Source organism: Lipotes vexillifer, unplaced genomic scaffold, assembly GCF_000442215.2.
Source record: "Lipotes vexillifer unplaced genomic scaffold, Lipotes_vexillifer_v1.1 scaffold1207, whole genome shotgun sequence".
Lineage (NCBI taxonomy): Eukaryota > Metazoa > Chordata > Mammalia > Artiodactyla > Lipotidae > Lipotes > Lipotes vexillifer.
Genome location: NW_006772733.1, coordinates 501,918 through 514,782, shown reverse-complemented (window position 1 = coordinate 514,782; position 12,865 = coordinate 501,918). Strand labels below are relative to the sequence as shown.

Sequence of the window (12,865 nt, the reverse complement as noted above, 5' to 3'; positions counted from 1 at the left end):
CCGGGGCACGAACCCGTGTCCCCTGCATCGGCAGGCGGACTCTCAACCACTGCGCCACCAGGGAAGGCTGAAGAAAGGGGAAAAGACTTGAGGCCAGGAGGTCAGTTTGGAAGCTCTTTCAGAGTCCATGGTGTGGGGCTTGTGGCCTAAACAAAGGCCGTGTTAGCTTGCTCTTTGCCAGCCATCTGTGTTACCTTAGTGGCTACGCTGCTCTCAGCCAAAGATGGCTTTCTCTGAGTTATGAGATGGCTCCAATGAGGCACCATGAAGAGACCAACCTAAGGACATGCCCTGTGTTTGGAAAATATAATTTCTCCTTATCCAAGAATATCTAAAGCCCAAAGCACCACCTCCCTTAAGTGTGAGTGATAAACTTCAAGAAATATCTGCCTTTATTCATTCACATTATTCACATTTTATTATTATTCCCATTATTCAGGGCTTCTCTTTTCTTTGCTCCTATGGATTCACCTCCGCCCAGGAGTATATATGTTTGCCTGAGCCTGCCTGCCTGCCTTTCTTATTTTTTCTTGCTTCCTTTCCCCTTTTCTTTCTTTTCCTTTTAAAATTTTCTTTATAGGCTTGGGATGTATGGCTGGAGTTTAAATAAAGTTGTCATGACTGGAAGCACGTGCCACAGAGACCTTGGTGTTCCAGGAATAGGACATGAAGAATAAGGACTAGGAAATGGAATTTTGTAGAATGGGGCAGGAAATGTGTAAGCGTTTTCCATTTCTAAAAGCCTCAGGTTAAGTATGCTGCCCTGAGCCGTAGCAGCTGGCTGACACTTCTGCCATAGGTGCCAGGGACCTCTCATAGTTTCACCCAAAGGACATACGGTCAACCCCAATGCACAGGCAGCCTTTACTGAACTGTTCATTCATCTGTGCCATTTACCAGAAACTAGCCCTGTCCTTTTCTCCGCGAGTACTGGATATGAATATCAAGTTTAAATTTATACACAGGATGATCCTAGTGATGTCAAAATTATCTTTTTATGTCCTTATTAGTTATGTTGTATATGACACATGGTAGTATATATGTTTAAACATTATGTACAACTATTCAAGTACTATGGTGTGGGGTGGGAGTTGGGGTTATCCCAAAACTACCCTATAAAATCATTTAGATCTGCCTTCCTTTTATTTGTTCCTTAAATATTTATTGACTTACTTTCAGGCCAGACTCTGTGCTAGGCATTGAGTATACATTCATAGGTACAAAATGGAAATGATTTTTGACCTTGTAGAGATTTCAGTCAGTCTGCAAGGCAGACACTAGAACAGCAATGAGAAGGAAGTGTGAGGGTAGGAGCTTTAGCAGGGACATGAGACTGAGAGGGGAAAAGAAGAGGAGTTGAGGAAGATTTTTTTAAAGGAAATAATAGCTAATCTGAAGCCTCAAGAATGATAAGGAGTTATCCAGCAAATTGGGGGCAATAAGAACTACAGGCAGAATGGATCACATGAGTAAAATTCCAGACACAAGAGAAAACTTAGCAGGTCAAGAACATTTTTTAAAAATCCAACATGGTGGAAGTGTGTTATGTGATGGGATCTGGATGGGGAGACAGTAGAATAGGTGGGTAAGGAGCTAAGTCTAGAAGATGGATAGGAGTCAGTTCAGAAAAGGTATAGTGAACCTCTGGCTTGAGAGCAATGAGAAATGAGTGAAGTATTTTAAGCAGGAGGGGGTCACCATTGTGGCCACAAGGTCGAGAAGGGATTGGACGGACAAGACTGAAGGCAGGGAGAACAGTTAGGAGGCTGTTGGAATAACCCAGGTGCAAGGTGACTAGATCAGTGTCTCAGCTTAAATGTCCCTGCTGAGAGGACTTCCCTGACCCCCAGCCTAAATCAGGGCCCTGGGACTGTGTCTCACATCACCCTGTATTTTCCCTATGTGACATTTATTAAAACTTATAATTACGTATTTCTTTTGTAATTATTTGTTTTACTAAGTATCTCCTTTACTAGACAGTGAGTTATTCCATGAAGGCAGGAACCTGTCAGACTTGTTAGAAACATTAACTCCAGTACCTAGAATAGTACCTTGCAAATGGGAAGGACTCCATAAATATTTGTGAATGGGTGAATGGATAGATGAATGGACATGGAGGGAAGTGGACCCATCTGTGGGATACTTGGGGGGTGGAATCAATAGGACTTGGTGATTGCTTGGATGAAGCTGCTGATAAGGGAAAAACAGTTGTCAAGAATGATTCCCAGGGCTTCCCTGGTGGTGCAGTGGTTGAGAGTCTGCCTGCCAATGCAGGGGACACAGGTTCGTGCCCCAGTCCGGGAAGATCCCACATGCCGCGGAGCAGCTGAGCCTGTGAGCCATGGCCACTGAGCCTGTGCGCCTGGAGCCTGTGCTCCGCAACGGGAGAGGCCACAACAGTGAGAGGCCTGCATACCGCAAAAAAAAAAAAAAAAAAAAGAATGATTCCCAGACTGCTGGCTTGAGCAGTCAGATGATTGTGCCATTTATGGGGAAAGGAGACACTTGGGGCTAGAGAGGTGGGAAAGCAGGTTTTGGGCAGGGGATGAGTTCAGCAGATTGAGCTGTGCATCAGATTCAGCTTTTATACTGGAATCTACATTTCAAGTCTCCCTTACTAAAACAGCAAACCGACAACAAACAAAAGAAATAAGCATAGTAGAAGTATGGATGGGCAAATAGTTTGTACTTCTTTGTCCTTTCTAATTCTTTTATTTTAGCAGACAAAACAATTCATTAAATCATCAGTATGCAATGTGTCTGTGTGTTAATATAGAGACTTTATTCCACAAAAAAGTCACATTCTCCTTAATACAAATTATTGCATCTTTATATTGATAAAAGCATTAAAAATTAAGAAAAATTAGGATATTGAGAATATGGTAGAAATTATTTTACTTTAATAATTTTTTATCATATTACACTTTTGTGATCCAAATGGAAAATCGAAGAAAATGGAAGAGCTCTTTCCTGCTTCCTTACTTTTATTATTAAATATTTCCACACCATATTTCTCCAGTTTGAAGGCTCTGATTAAAGTCATCGTCAAGGATCTCTTACATACTTATATTGTCCTTTAAACTGAAACTCTCTGATAGTCTATGGATAATTAGGAGTTAACTGATGAAATGAGGTAGTGGAGAAGACCTTATTACAGAGAGGGAATAATATGTGCACAGGTCCTATGGTGAGAGGAATTTGAGAGAGAAAAAAATGCCATTGTTACTAAAGTTGAGAGAGCAAGGTGGTCATGTCCGAGATGATGTCTAAGGAGTAGGCAAGTAGAGACTGAGTATGTAGGCCATGTTAAAAATTTTGGCTAGTATCCTGACTTCTAGGAATCTCTAGGTGTTCTGGGTACATAGTAGGTATTCAATAAATATTTTTAATGCCATGTATGCTTTTCGATTCAATTTAATTAGTGGTCAAATTCATTCTTCTCAATATGTGCAGCACAGTTGATAATGGACAGCACAACCAATTTCTGAGAACACTACTTGATAATGTTTTCCATGAGTCTTTAGGAAAACTATTGTATATGAGCACCAAAAATACAATAAAAATAAGAAATTGAAGCTTTCAGGGTGGTTTGGAGGAAGTGTAACACTACCGATAAGGACATAACACATCAAAACTTGACTTACGAATAGAAGCATTTAAGCATTTTGCAGCCTTTACCCTTCAATAGCAGAGTGCAAATTTAAAGAGGAAGCAAAAGGAGCTGAAGCCTCTGAAATTTTATTGTAAATTTAAAATTTCAGACTTGGGAGATTTGTTTAAGTTCCAGCAAGAGTAATAACCTCAGAATGTGTTGAGTTCAGATTGAATACAAAAAATATTAGGTTGATTCTGACTTAATTAATTTCCTCTTTGTTTCTCTTTCTTCCCTCTTCTTCTCCTTTCTCTCTGTAGGTGGTTCAGAAGTGTATTCCTTTCCTAATCGGGCATTTGAGGGATTCGACCCATAACGATGTCATCCTAAGCATCCTCATAGAGATAGCAGGCTACGAGCCAGTGGCTTTGAACAGTTTTCTTCCAATGCTGAAAGAGATTGCTGAGAGATTCCCCTACCTCATTGGACAAATGGCGAGAATCTATGGAGCTGTTGGGCATGTGGATGAAGTAAGTATGGGTTTTTTTCTCTCCATTTCCCTAAATTCCATTGGCACTTAATCCATAGGAGCTCTATGACCTACAAATTTGTCCTGAGACTTCTGAGAGTTTCGTTTCTTTCTCTCTCTCTCTTTTTTTTTTCTTTTTTTTTTTTTTGCATGGACAGCAGCCTCTGGATCAAGGGCACATTGTAGCAGGGTTAGGTGGAAGGTTCAGGAAGTGAGGATTTCATTGCTGGAGTGTCACTGAGGAAGGCGAAGGGTTACGATGGAAAGAGCACTATGACAGATTCAAGACCACTTTGTAATAACAGCAACCAGTAAAAGAGTTTCATCTCATTTCTGGTTGCAATTCTGGTCAACCAGGAGACCATCAGTAAACACAGAGTTAGGTCCCAGAGACTGCATATTAATGAGAAACCATAGCTATCCTGTTAATAATTGCCTGGACTCTATGTTTTGAGCCCTCTACATGATGTTACTTGGGAGAGTGCAATAAACGTTCATGGATGTTTAAAAGTCCTAGTCTAAATATTTGCATAATAAAATCTTTCGGAAGGGACAACAGGATGCCACCAGAGCTTGTGGGGAGTAGGCAACTAAGAAAGAATTTCCAGAAATTAAAGTTCTGAAGGGTGTGTGCATGCATGTATACACACACATGCATGTCTGTCTGGCAATTTCATATTGGGATTTAGAATTTTTATCTTTTAAAAATAAAAGCAAATATATAATCGATAGAGGAAAGCTTTTACTTTCACCCACTTACCTATACTGTAGTTTCCTATTAGATAAATATAAAATTGTACAACTCTTATAAGAGATTTCATAGTTCACCAAGTTTAGCAATCTGTTTTGTTTGATTTCTGCTGAGATTTGTGGAGAGCCTGTTGAATGCCAGGCTTCCTCCTGGTTGAGGGCCTTACTCCTCTCGTTTCCCAGAAGAAGGTGGGAGAACTGGTCTCCCAAGCAGTGTGTATTTATGAATGTGACAGTGACTCTTGTAAAAGGATTACTCGGTACTGATGTGCTGCTTACTATAATCCCTTTCCGTTCAGTGCTGTTTGGAATGTCTCCTGCCTGCCATGATCTGCCTTCTGGTAACAGTTTCTGTGCCCATTGCCTTTGCTGCCAGGAGAACCTGCTGGTATGCCCAAGTGCTTTTAGGCCAACTGTAACCAACAGCTGTTTGACTGAATCTGCTGACATGGCAAATTTTTGCATGGACCAAAAAATTCAACCTCTGATGTGCAAGGCCTTGGAATCTTTAAGTGGTAGTTCTTTTTGTCACAAATACATTTATGATCCATTAATGTGTAGTAATGCACATTGAAAGTGACTACACCTCCCACAGAAAATGTAATCTGTAAACAAAGGAAAACAAAACAAACAAAAAACACTAGCCACTGTAGGTTTATCTGAACTAAGGCTAACTTGAGAGAGAATGGACTATTAGGTGACATTTATGTGGCTCCAGGTGAGTACAGAGAGAAGGTGAGGAGGGTCCAAAGAGCCTGAGGGATCACTTATTTCAAAATTCAGACTATCAGAATATTTTCTCATCTCTGTCTCTCTCATCTCTCTCTCTCTGTCTCTGTCTCTCTCCATCTCTCTCTCTATCTCTCATTCTCATGTGCCCATGGAGGCATCTATGTTTGGGAGAGAAAAAAATGTTTTCTGATGCTTCTGATTCACCTCCTCAGCAGAGAACAATTTTAGATCAAGTACTTTCCAAATGTATCTGGATATCAGGACTATATTAGGAACTTTTTTAACAAAATAAGTTCTTGGGCCCCATAGAATACCTACTAAATGAAAACCTCCAGGAAAGGGACCCATGAATCTGGATTTATGGCACACCCCTCCCCCACATCTGCCAGGGTAGTTCTGATGCAGCATTTTGTGGATCAGTATTTGAGATCCCTTGACATAACATATTTAAAGCATTTTATCTTTTAGACTAAGAATCAATCAGGCCTTGTCCATCACCCATCCTGCCCTCCTCCATCAAGTCATGCTAATCAATTAAAACTTTTCCAGACTACTGATATAGCAGTTTAGATGTGGTCAAGAGTAAGTAACACAAAAATTCAAAACAACAATGGTTTAAGCAAAGATACACATCTATTTCCCTTGAACATAAAGAAGTCTAGAAGGCAGTCAGTCTAGAACTCCATGTTTCAGAAACCCAGGCCCCTTCTCCTTTGTTGCTCTCCTATCCTTGAGCACACCAAAGAGCACAGGGCTTCTATCTCATGGTCCAAGATGGCTACTCCTCTCCACCCATCAATTCAACATTTCAGCCCGTAGGAAGGGGAAAGGGGAGAAGAACTCTTCCAGACAGTCAAACACAACCTATTGTTTATAGCCCATTGGCTAAATAAAACAAAGCTGCAGATGACCATACCTAGCTGCAAGGGAGGCTGGAACATCTAGTCTGGATTTAGGTGGCCATATGCCCAGCTAATCAAAAGAGAAGGACAGAAAGAATGACAGGGGACAAAGAATGTCTCTGTTGCAGTTCATCAAGTCATTTGTTTCTCTGGGTCTCTTTTCTCTCCTCAGAAATAAATAATGTCTTTGCACTGGATTACCTCCCTTCTGGCTCTGATATTCTTGGATTCCATTATTCCATTTCAGTTAAGATCAGACTGACACAATTACCTATAAATGTTAGTCAGGATCCTTTCCTCATAAATAATGCCTAAGATATCAGCCTTTGAAAGTCCTTCTTTTAGTTTTAAGAATGCTAAAATTCAGATCTCCCAAGAATTAGTAGTCTAAGCAGCTATTAACTGCTTAATTTGAGTAAACCTGTTCAATGTTCTAAAAATTTTGTGGAGCCATATTCCTAAAGACCAAAACCAATAAGCAAGATACATGTGTATGGTTATTTCTCTCCAGCCTCTTTGCAGAAGGAAACAGAGAGTTACTGAAGTACATTGCCAGGTGGGTATGAGGGCAGAAGTCAAGTATGGGCTCCTGGCTACCTATGGAGGAGGACATTGCAATAAAAAGAGAATAGCAGGAGCTTTGCCCTAAAAAGGCCCATCTGTTTTCTGTGTGGAGAGCTTGGTCTATGTGACATAAAGGGACATGGGGATATATGAGACATGGAGATGTTTAGGGTGTTAATGATGAGACAGCCACAGGACCCTAGTGATCTCAGGCCCTAGGATCCTCTTTCTCAGTCTCATCTAAAAATTTCCCAGCCTCATCTAAAAATTGACTTAATTAAAAATTTTTTTCTCTTTGACACCAGAGTAAAATTTTCAGATGTATTCAGCGGTTCCAAGTATCAGATGATTTTTGTTGCTAGGATTTTAAAAGATTTTGGAAATACAGAAAAGCCGATGCAATTTGAGTATCTTGTTTCAACTTCTGAGATGTGCAGTCTGTGACTGATTGGAGCCTACTGTTGATCCCTCCCTTGCTGCCTGCCTTCCAGAAAACTGCATTGTTTGATCCTTAAGAGGAAGAGGGGAGTCTTCAGGGGATGTATGGCTGTCAGGCCCAGGGTAGCCTCAGGGGTAGAGTCAGCCTGGAATCAATCACACATGTTATTAATTGACTTCTGCCCCACCTTCTGTGCCTGCATAAAGCCAGGTGTAGGAACTGCAGGGCTGGCTATGGGGAACCATACCACGTGTGACTTTCTTTCAAATCAGCACCCATCTGGGTGGGCAAACTGTTTTCAGCAGCTGATAGCAGTCACAGTCTTCCCATCTGCTGATGTAAACCCAGCAGAGGAAAGTTGTATCTGTAAAACAAAAAATAACACCCTATAGATACTTATTTTCTCTATCTCCCAAATTACCTCAGGGATCTTTTTTTGCCCAGATTTGGAAAGAAACCATGCTTAATAGCCATGATGCTTGTGTCACTATAGGAGGCTGTACAGTGACTCACAGGCAATTTTCAGGTGTGTTCTGGCATCCAAAGTACATATGTTGGATGGAGAGTGAAACTAGAAGGACCAAAGGGCAGAGAAATCTATCCACTTCTAGGGTAACTGATGAGTTGTTGCCTCTGAGGTGTACCTTCTTTGGCCCTGTCCAGTAAAGGACACAGCTGGCTCTTCATAATGCCAGGACTCACCCCATTTCTGTGGTATGTTCAGTTGAAGCAGATGCATAAATAAGGAATACTATTTTATTAGATATGTCCTCAGCATGGCAGAAATACACAGGTCCTTCTGTCTTTCTCAAATGAGGAGACTATATAGTGGAGACCTCCAGACAACAGCAGAAATGACTTAGTAGCTTCTGAGGGTCCATCCTCAGACTTACATCCAGAAAATTCATATAAAGCCCTTAGCACAGTGCCTGGCATCGGGTAAGTGCTTGATACATTTCAACTAATAATAGTAATAATAAAAACAACAGCAACAGCAATATAATAAAATCCTACCCAGCTGAAGAGTGTTACTGAGAGAGGAATGTGTTTCTTCCCACTCTAATGCATCTCTTGTAGAATTACCAGTTATTTTCCTAAAAATGCAAGTGTGATCCTACTTCCTTGCACAGAGTCTTCTGTTGGCTCCTCCACTGCCTATAGGATGCCATCATCTTGGCTTGGCCCTACCCTCCCTCTCTAGCTTTAGCTCTTATCTGTCCAGGCTATTCCAGCCCCACTATGTTCTGCCTGTTAGGATTTTACATCCTTCCCTGAGCACACCTTGCTCTGATGTACGTCGTGATCCTCACAGCCTATTCTTCTGCCTGGATAGTTTCCATCCCCTGCTCTTACTTATCTTTCCTCACCCAGATCAAATGTCGCCTCCTGTGTAAGCTCTTCCAGTTCCCTTAGGCAGTTAGTCACCCCCTCTATGCTCCCACCTCACTCTGGCTGTACCTCAAAGGTCATACCGACTGTGCCATGTCATAGTTTGCCTGTCCATGTCTATGTCTTCTCCATGAGTTTCTGAGCTCTCAGAGGAAGGAATCATACCTTATCCATCTGAATTCGCCTGTGGCCAAAAGAATTCATGAGTATTCTAGAGTACTGTTAACTGAGAATTTGAAGGTTGGATTCTCACTAGCCACTTTCCTTCAGTCAAGTCTCTGTCTAATTCTTCTAGGTGACATAACTATAACTTAAGAGAAAGGAGAAGAAAATATTAAGATGGAAAGTGTTATTGACTCTTCAGAGCCCACACAATTTATCTCTAATACCTAACAGGTGAAGGATGAGAATAAATTGGATAGCGGACCTGACGTTATTAACCAGAAAGCATATGATGAACCATGTCTATCTGTGATTCCAAAAGATCCTGGCTCTTGGTAGGTGACATCAGAGAAAAATGATGTTGAGTGGATCATGAAAAGAGGTTTTCAGTGACTTCCCTGGTGGTCCAGTGGTTAAAACTTTGCCTTCAAACGCAGGGGGTGTGGGTTCGATCCCTGGTCAGGGCGCTAAGATCCCACATCCCTCGTGGCCAAAAAAACGAAACATAAAACAGAAGCAATTTTGTAACAAATTCAATAAAGACTTTTAAAATGGTCCACATCAAAAAAAAAAATCTTAAAAAAAAAAAGAAAGAAAGAAAGAAAAGAGGTTTTTATATATGAGAGCTCAGCAGGCAGCAAACGGGTTGAAGTACAGCTCCCAGGAGGAGCATTCACCGCTGTAGACTGAGCAGTGATCACCACCTAGGATATGTCTGTGTAAGAACGCATTGCATGAATGATCTTGCTGCCCGTGGGGACATCCATACAGTGTAACATGGTGGCTAAGAGGGTGGTCTTAAGAGTCAGACCGCCTTGGTTTGAATCCTCACTCACTGTGTGGCCTTGAGCAAGTTACATCACCTCTCTTGATTCAGTTTCCTCATCTGTAAAATAGGAATAGCAGCATTATTTACCTAGTAGTTTTGTTGTGAGAATTTAATGAGTTAAACCATGGAGAACAGTTTCAAATGGTAAACATTCGATAAATATCAGCAATTTATTACTTCCTCAGTGGTGCCCAGGGCTTTCTCATTGCATGTATTTGGATATAGACTGAAACTTAAGCCAAACAGACAGAAATCAGGGAAGACAGGAACAGGTAAATGGTGTGCCTCAGGAAAAGAGACTGAGTGGATGGGTATGTGGGGGACAAGTCAAAATAAGGACAGAAATAAAAGGAATGAGGTACTGCATGTACCATCAAAGGTATAAAGAGGGACTGGCTGTATCTTCTTTCCCTGTTAGGAAATAACTGGTATATATAAATTTTTTTTCTCAGAGTGGAATGTATATCTGCATTATATTTATATTGTAGACCACCATTCCTGAGGGGAATAAAAGTAACAAAAACAATAATAAAGCCACATTTTGTAAAAATTTTTATAATTTAAAATAAGCCTTGTTTTCTTGGGGGCACTGGAAGTGCATTGCTTTCCATAAAGGGCAGGTGGTCCCCAGCTCCCCACCTATAAAAACAGCTCAAATAAGTTTGCAGCTATTTTTTTAAAAACTCTCATTAACTAAATCTGAAGTGTTTTAAATTAAATCCAGGCCAGATTGCCTTTTCTTGCCCATGAAGAATTGAAGTAGAATGCTTCAGTTCCAGAGGCTTTATTTTTTTCATTATTTTCTTCACTCATTAGACTCTCTGAGCCGTGCAGGTGGTCTCAGCCCCCTTGGTTGGGTATTGCAGTTATTACAACCCTCTTTCCTAATGTGGGTCCACATGCAAAAGAGACTTCTTTAGGAATGGCGTTGACTTTTTTGAGAGGACAAATTGCATTCATGTGTTCTGTCCATCTACCTAAGTCTCAAATAAACGAACTGAAGCAATTTTAGTTTGAGTCCCATCCTCACCAGGACCTCATCTCATTAGAAGGCACACACTACTACAGAGCACACCCTCCATAGCTGTGTTTCCCCCGCCCTATGCCAGACCCGCAAGTTAGCCAACCTATGTGGCGGAAACAGAGATGCCCTAAACTGCTCTTTACACATGATCTCATAGTACATGGAAGGATGTTACGGCCAGTTGTTTTCCTTAGCTGGAGACCAGCAGTTTGCACCTGTGAAGAATCAAATGGCATGCCCTCTGAGTGTGGCCACTGCCAGGGTGGGTGTGAAATCCTGTGCCCTCTGCCTTGTTTTCCTAACTGGCTGGAATATGCTGGCCAAGCACCAGGGTGTGTTTATTACATCCTCTCTGGGCTCAGAGTCTTGGACCCTTTTCAAGTAGAGAAGTGACACACATCTTGCCCAGGTCGCGTTTCTGTGACATCCGGCAGGCCTTCCACAAAAACACTTTCAGGAGGAAAAGGAAAAGAATGACAAAGGCAACTGAGAACCACATTACTGTCCTCATCCTGACTGTGTGGAAAAACATCCTGCGAAATAGGAGCTGGATGGATGCTATGCATCTTTAACTTGGAAGTCAAGACTAAAGGCTCTAGGAGCCATTCCGCAAGAGGAAGGACCTGTGACTTAAAAACCACAATTTCCCCAAGGGTGGGGAATTTAGTTAAAACTTTGGTAGGTTCAATGTCTTTGGGGAAGCCTTGGTTGGTGCCAGCCGGCAGCTACTTAATACTACAGAGTTGTCATCATCGGGGAAGGTTCTTTTTTCCAAAATGCAAATAGCTTTATTGTTTTTTATATTGTAAAAAGGGTACCTGCTAATTGAAATGATATTAATAAGTCTCTCGCAGAGTGTAAAGAAAACAAAAAAATCTTTAAGTATATACAAGATATGCTTTCACATAACAGAGCTGATTTTCCATGGCCTCCCTCAATGATATAGGGTTGAGTCGCTGATTCTTTCTGAGTGCAAACCCCAGTGCTGGTGGTGAAGGGAACACAGAGAGGAGAAAGACATGCATGGCCCCTGCCCTAGAGGGGCTTACAGTGAATGGGGGGCAAGAGAGATGTACAAACAGATGATTAGAGTTTAACTTGGTGCCCGTTAACTACTGATTTCTGAACTGGATCAAGAAGGAAACAACTCACCTTGTGTGGCTTGAGTTTGGAAGTGTGTTCTAAGTGAGGCTTGTTGTATGATAGGATTATGTCAGGGGAGGAGGAGGAAAGTATTCATGGGAGGACACAGCAGGTGCAATGGCAAGCAGCTGGGGGAAAGCCTCTGGAAACCATGAAGAGTTTCAAGTGCCTGGATAATGGAGGGAGGGGAGAGGGATGAGGCTGGATGGTAGACTGGTTCCAGATGATGGAAACTCCTCATTGATTAGCAGGCGGTTCCTGTTTTCTACCTTCTCTCTCCAAACTTACTTATCACTGGTGTCCAGGTCACCTGGGAACAGTATTTTGTTTCCCTTTATTGTGTAGACAAGCAAATGAATACTGTGTACCTCAGAGTTCCCCAGAAACTAAAGAGCCTGGGAAAAGGACAAACAGTCCCCACAAATAGTTGCAAATGTAGGATAGTAATGGTTACAAAAGTTACATGTTGCAGCAATTTTCAACAATGTCTTGTAATTATCAACTGTAATTTAGGCCAACCGACCAAATCCACAAGGGGCTCTCAGTGGCTCTGTGAGGGGAGAGCTTGGCAAGGCCTAGAAAGGGGCCTCTGCTTGACCAGTCTGCCCTCAGGATTGAATCCCAAGGATAGTTAGCCTGGTCCCCACAGATCTCACCTCCTCTTTTCAGAGGAGACTTCTGCCTTTCTTATACCAGTGTCTGTGAGGAAGCAGGCCTGTGCCTGCCCCACCAAAAGCATAAAGTTTCCACTTAGTGACTGCCCTTCTAGGCTTGAGCTTAAGGTGTAAACGAATCCCGGATTCATCAGAA

At 41.7% G+C, this 12,865-nt stretch overlaps 1 protein-coding gene across 2 annotated transcripts in view; it reads left to right on the top strand.

The window, feature by feature from the left end:
* Positions 1 to 12,865, top strand: part of VEPH1 (ventricular zone expressed PH domain containing 1) — a 214,387-nt gene that overhangs the window by 70,836 nt on the left and 130,686 nt on the right. For both annotated transcript variants that reach the window (XM_007447840.1, XM_007447841.1), the window contains one exon: positions 3,913 to 4,122. In XM_007447840.1, the coding sequence (XP_007447902.1) occupies positions 3,913 to 4,122 (210 nt within the window). The remainder of the gene's footprint in view (positions 1 to 3,912; positions 4,123 to 12,865) is intronic.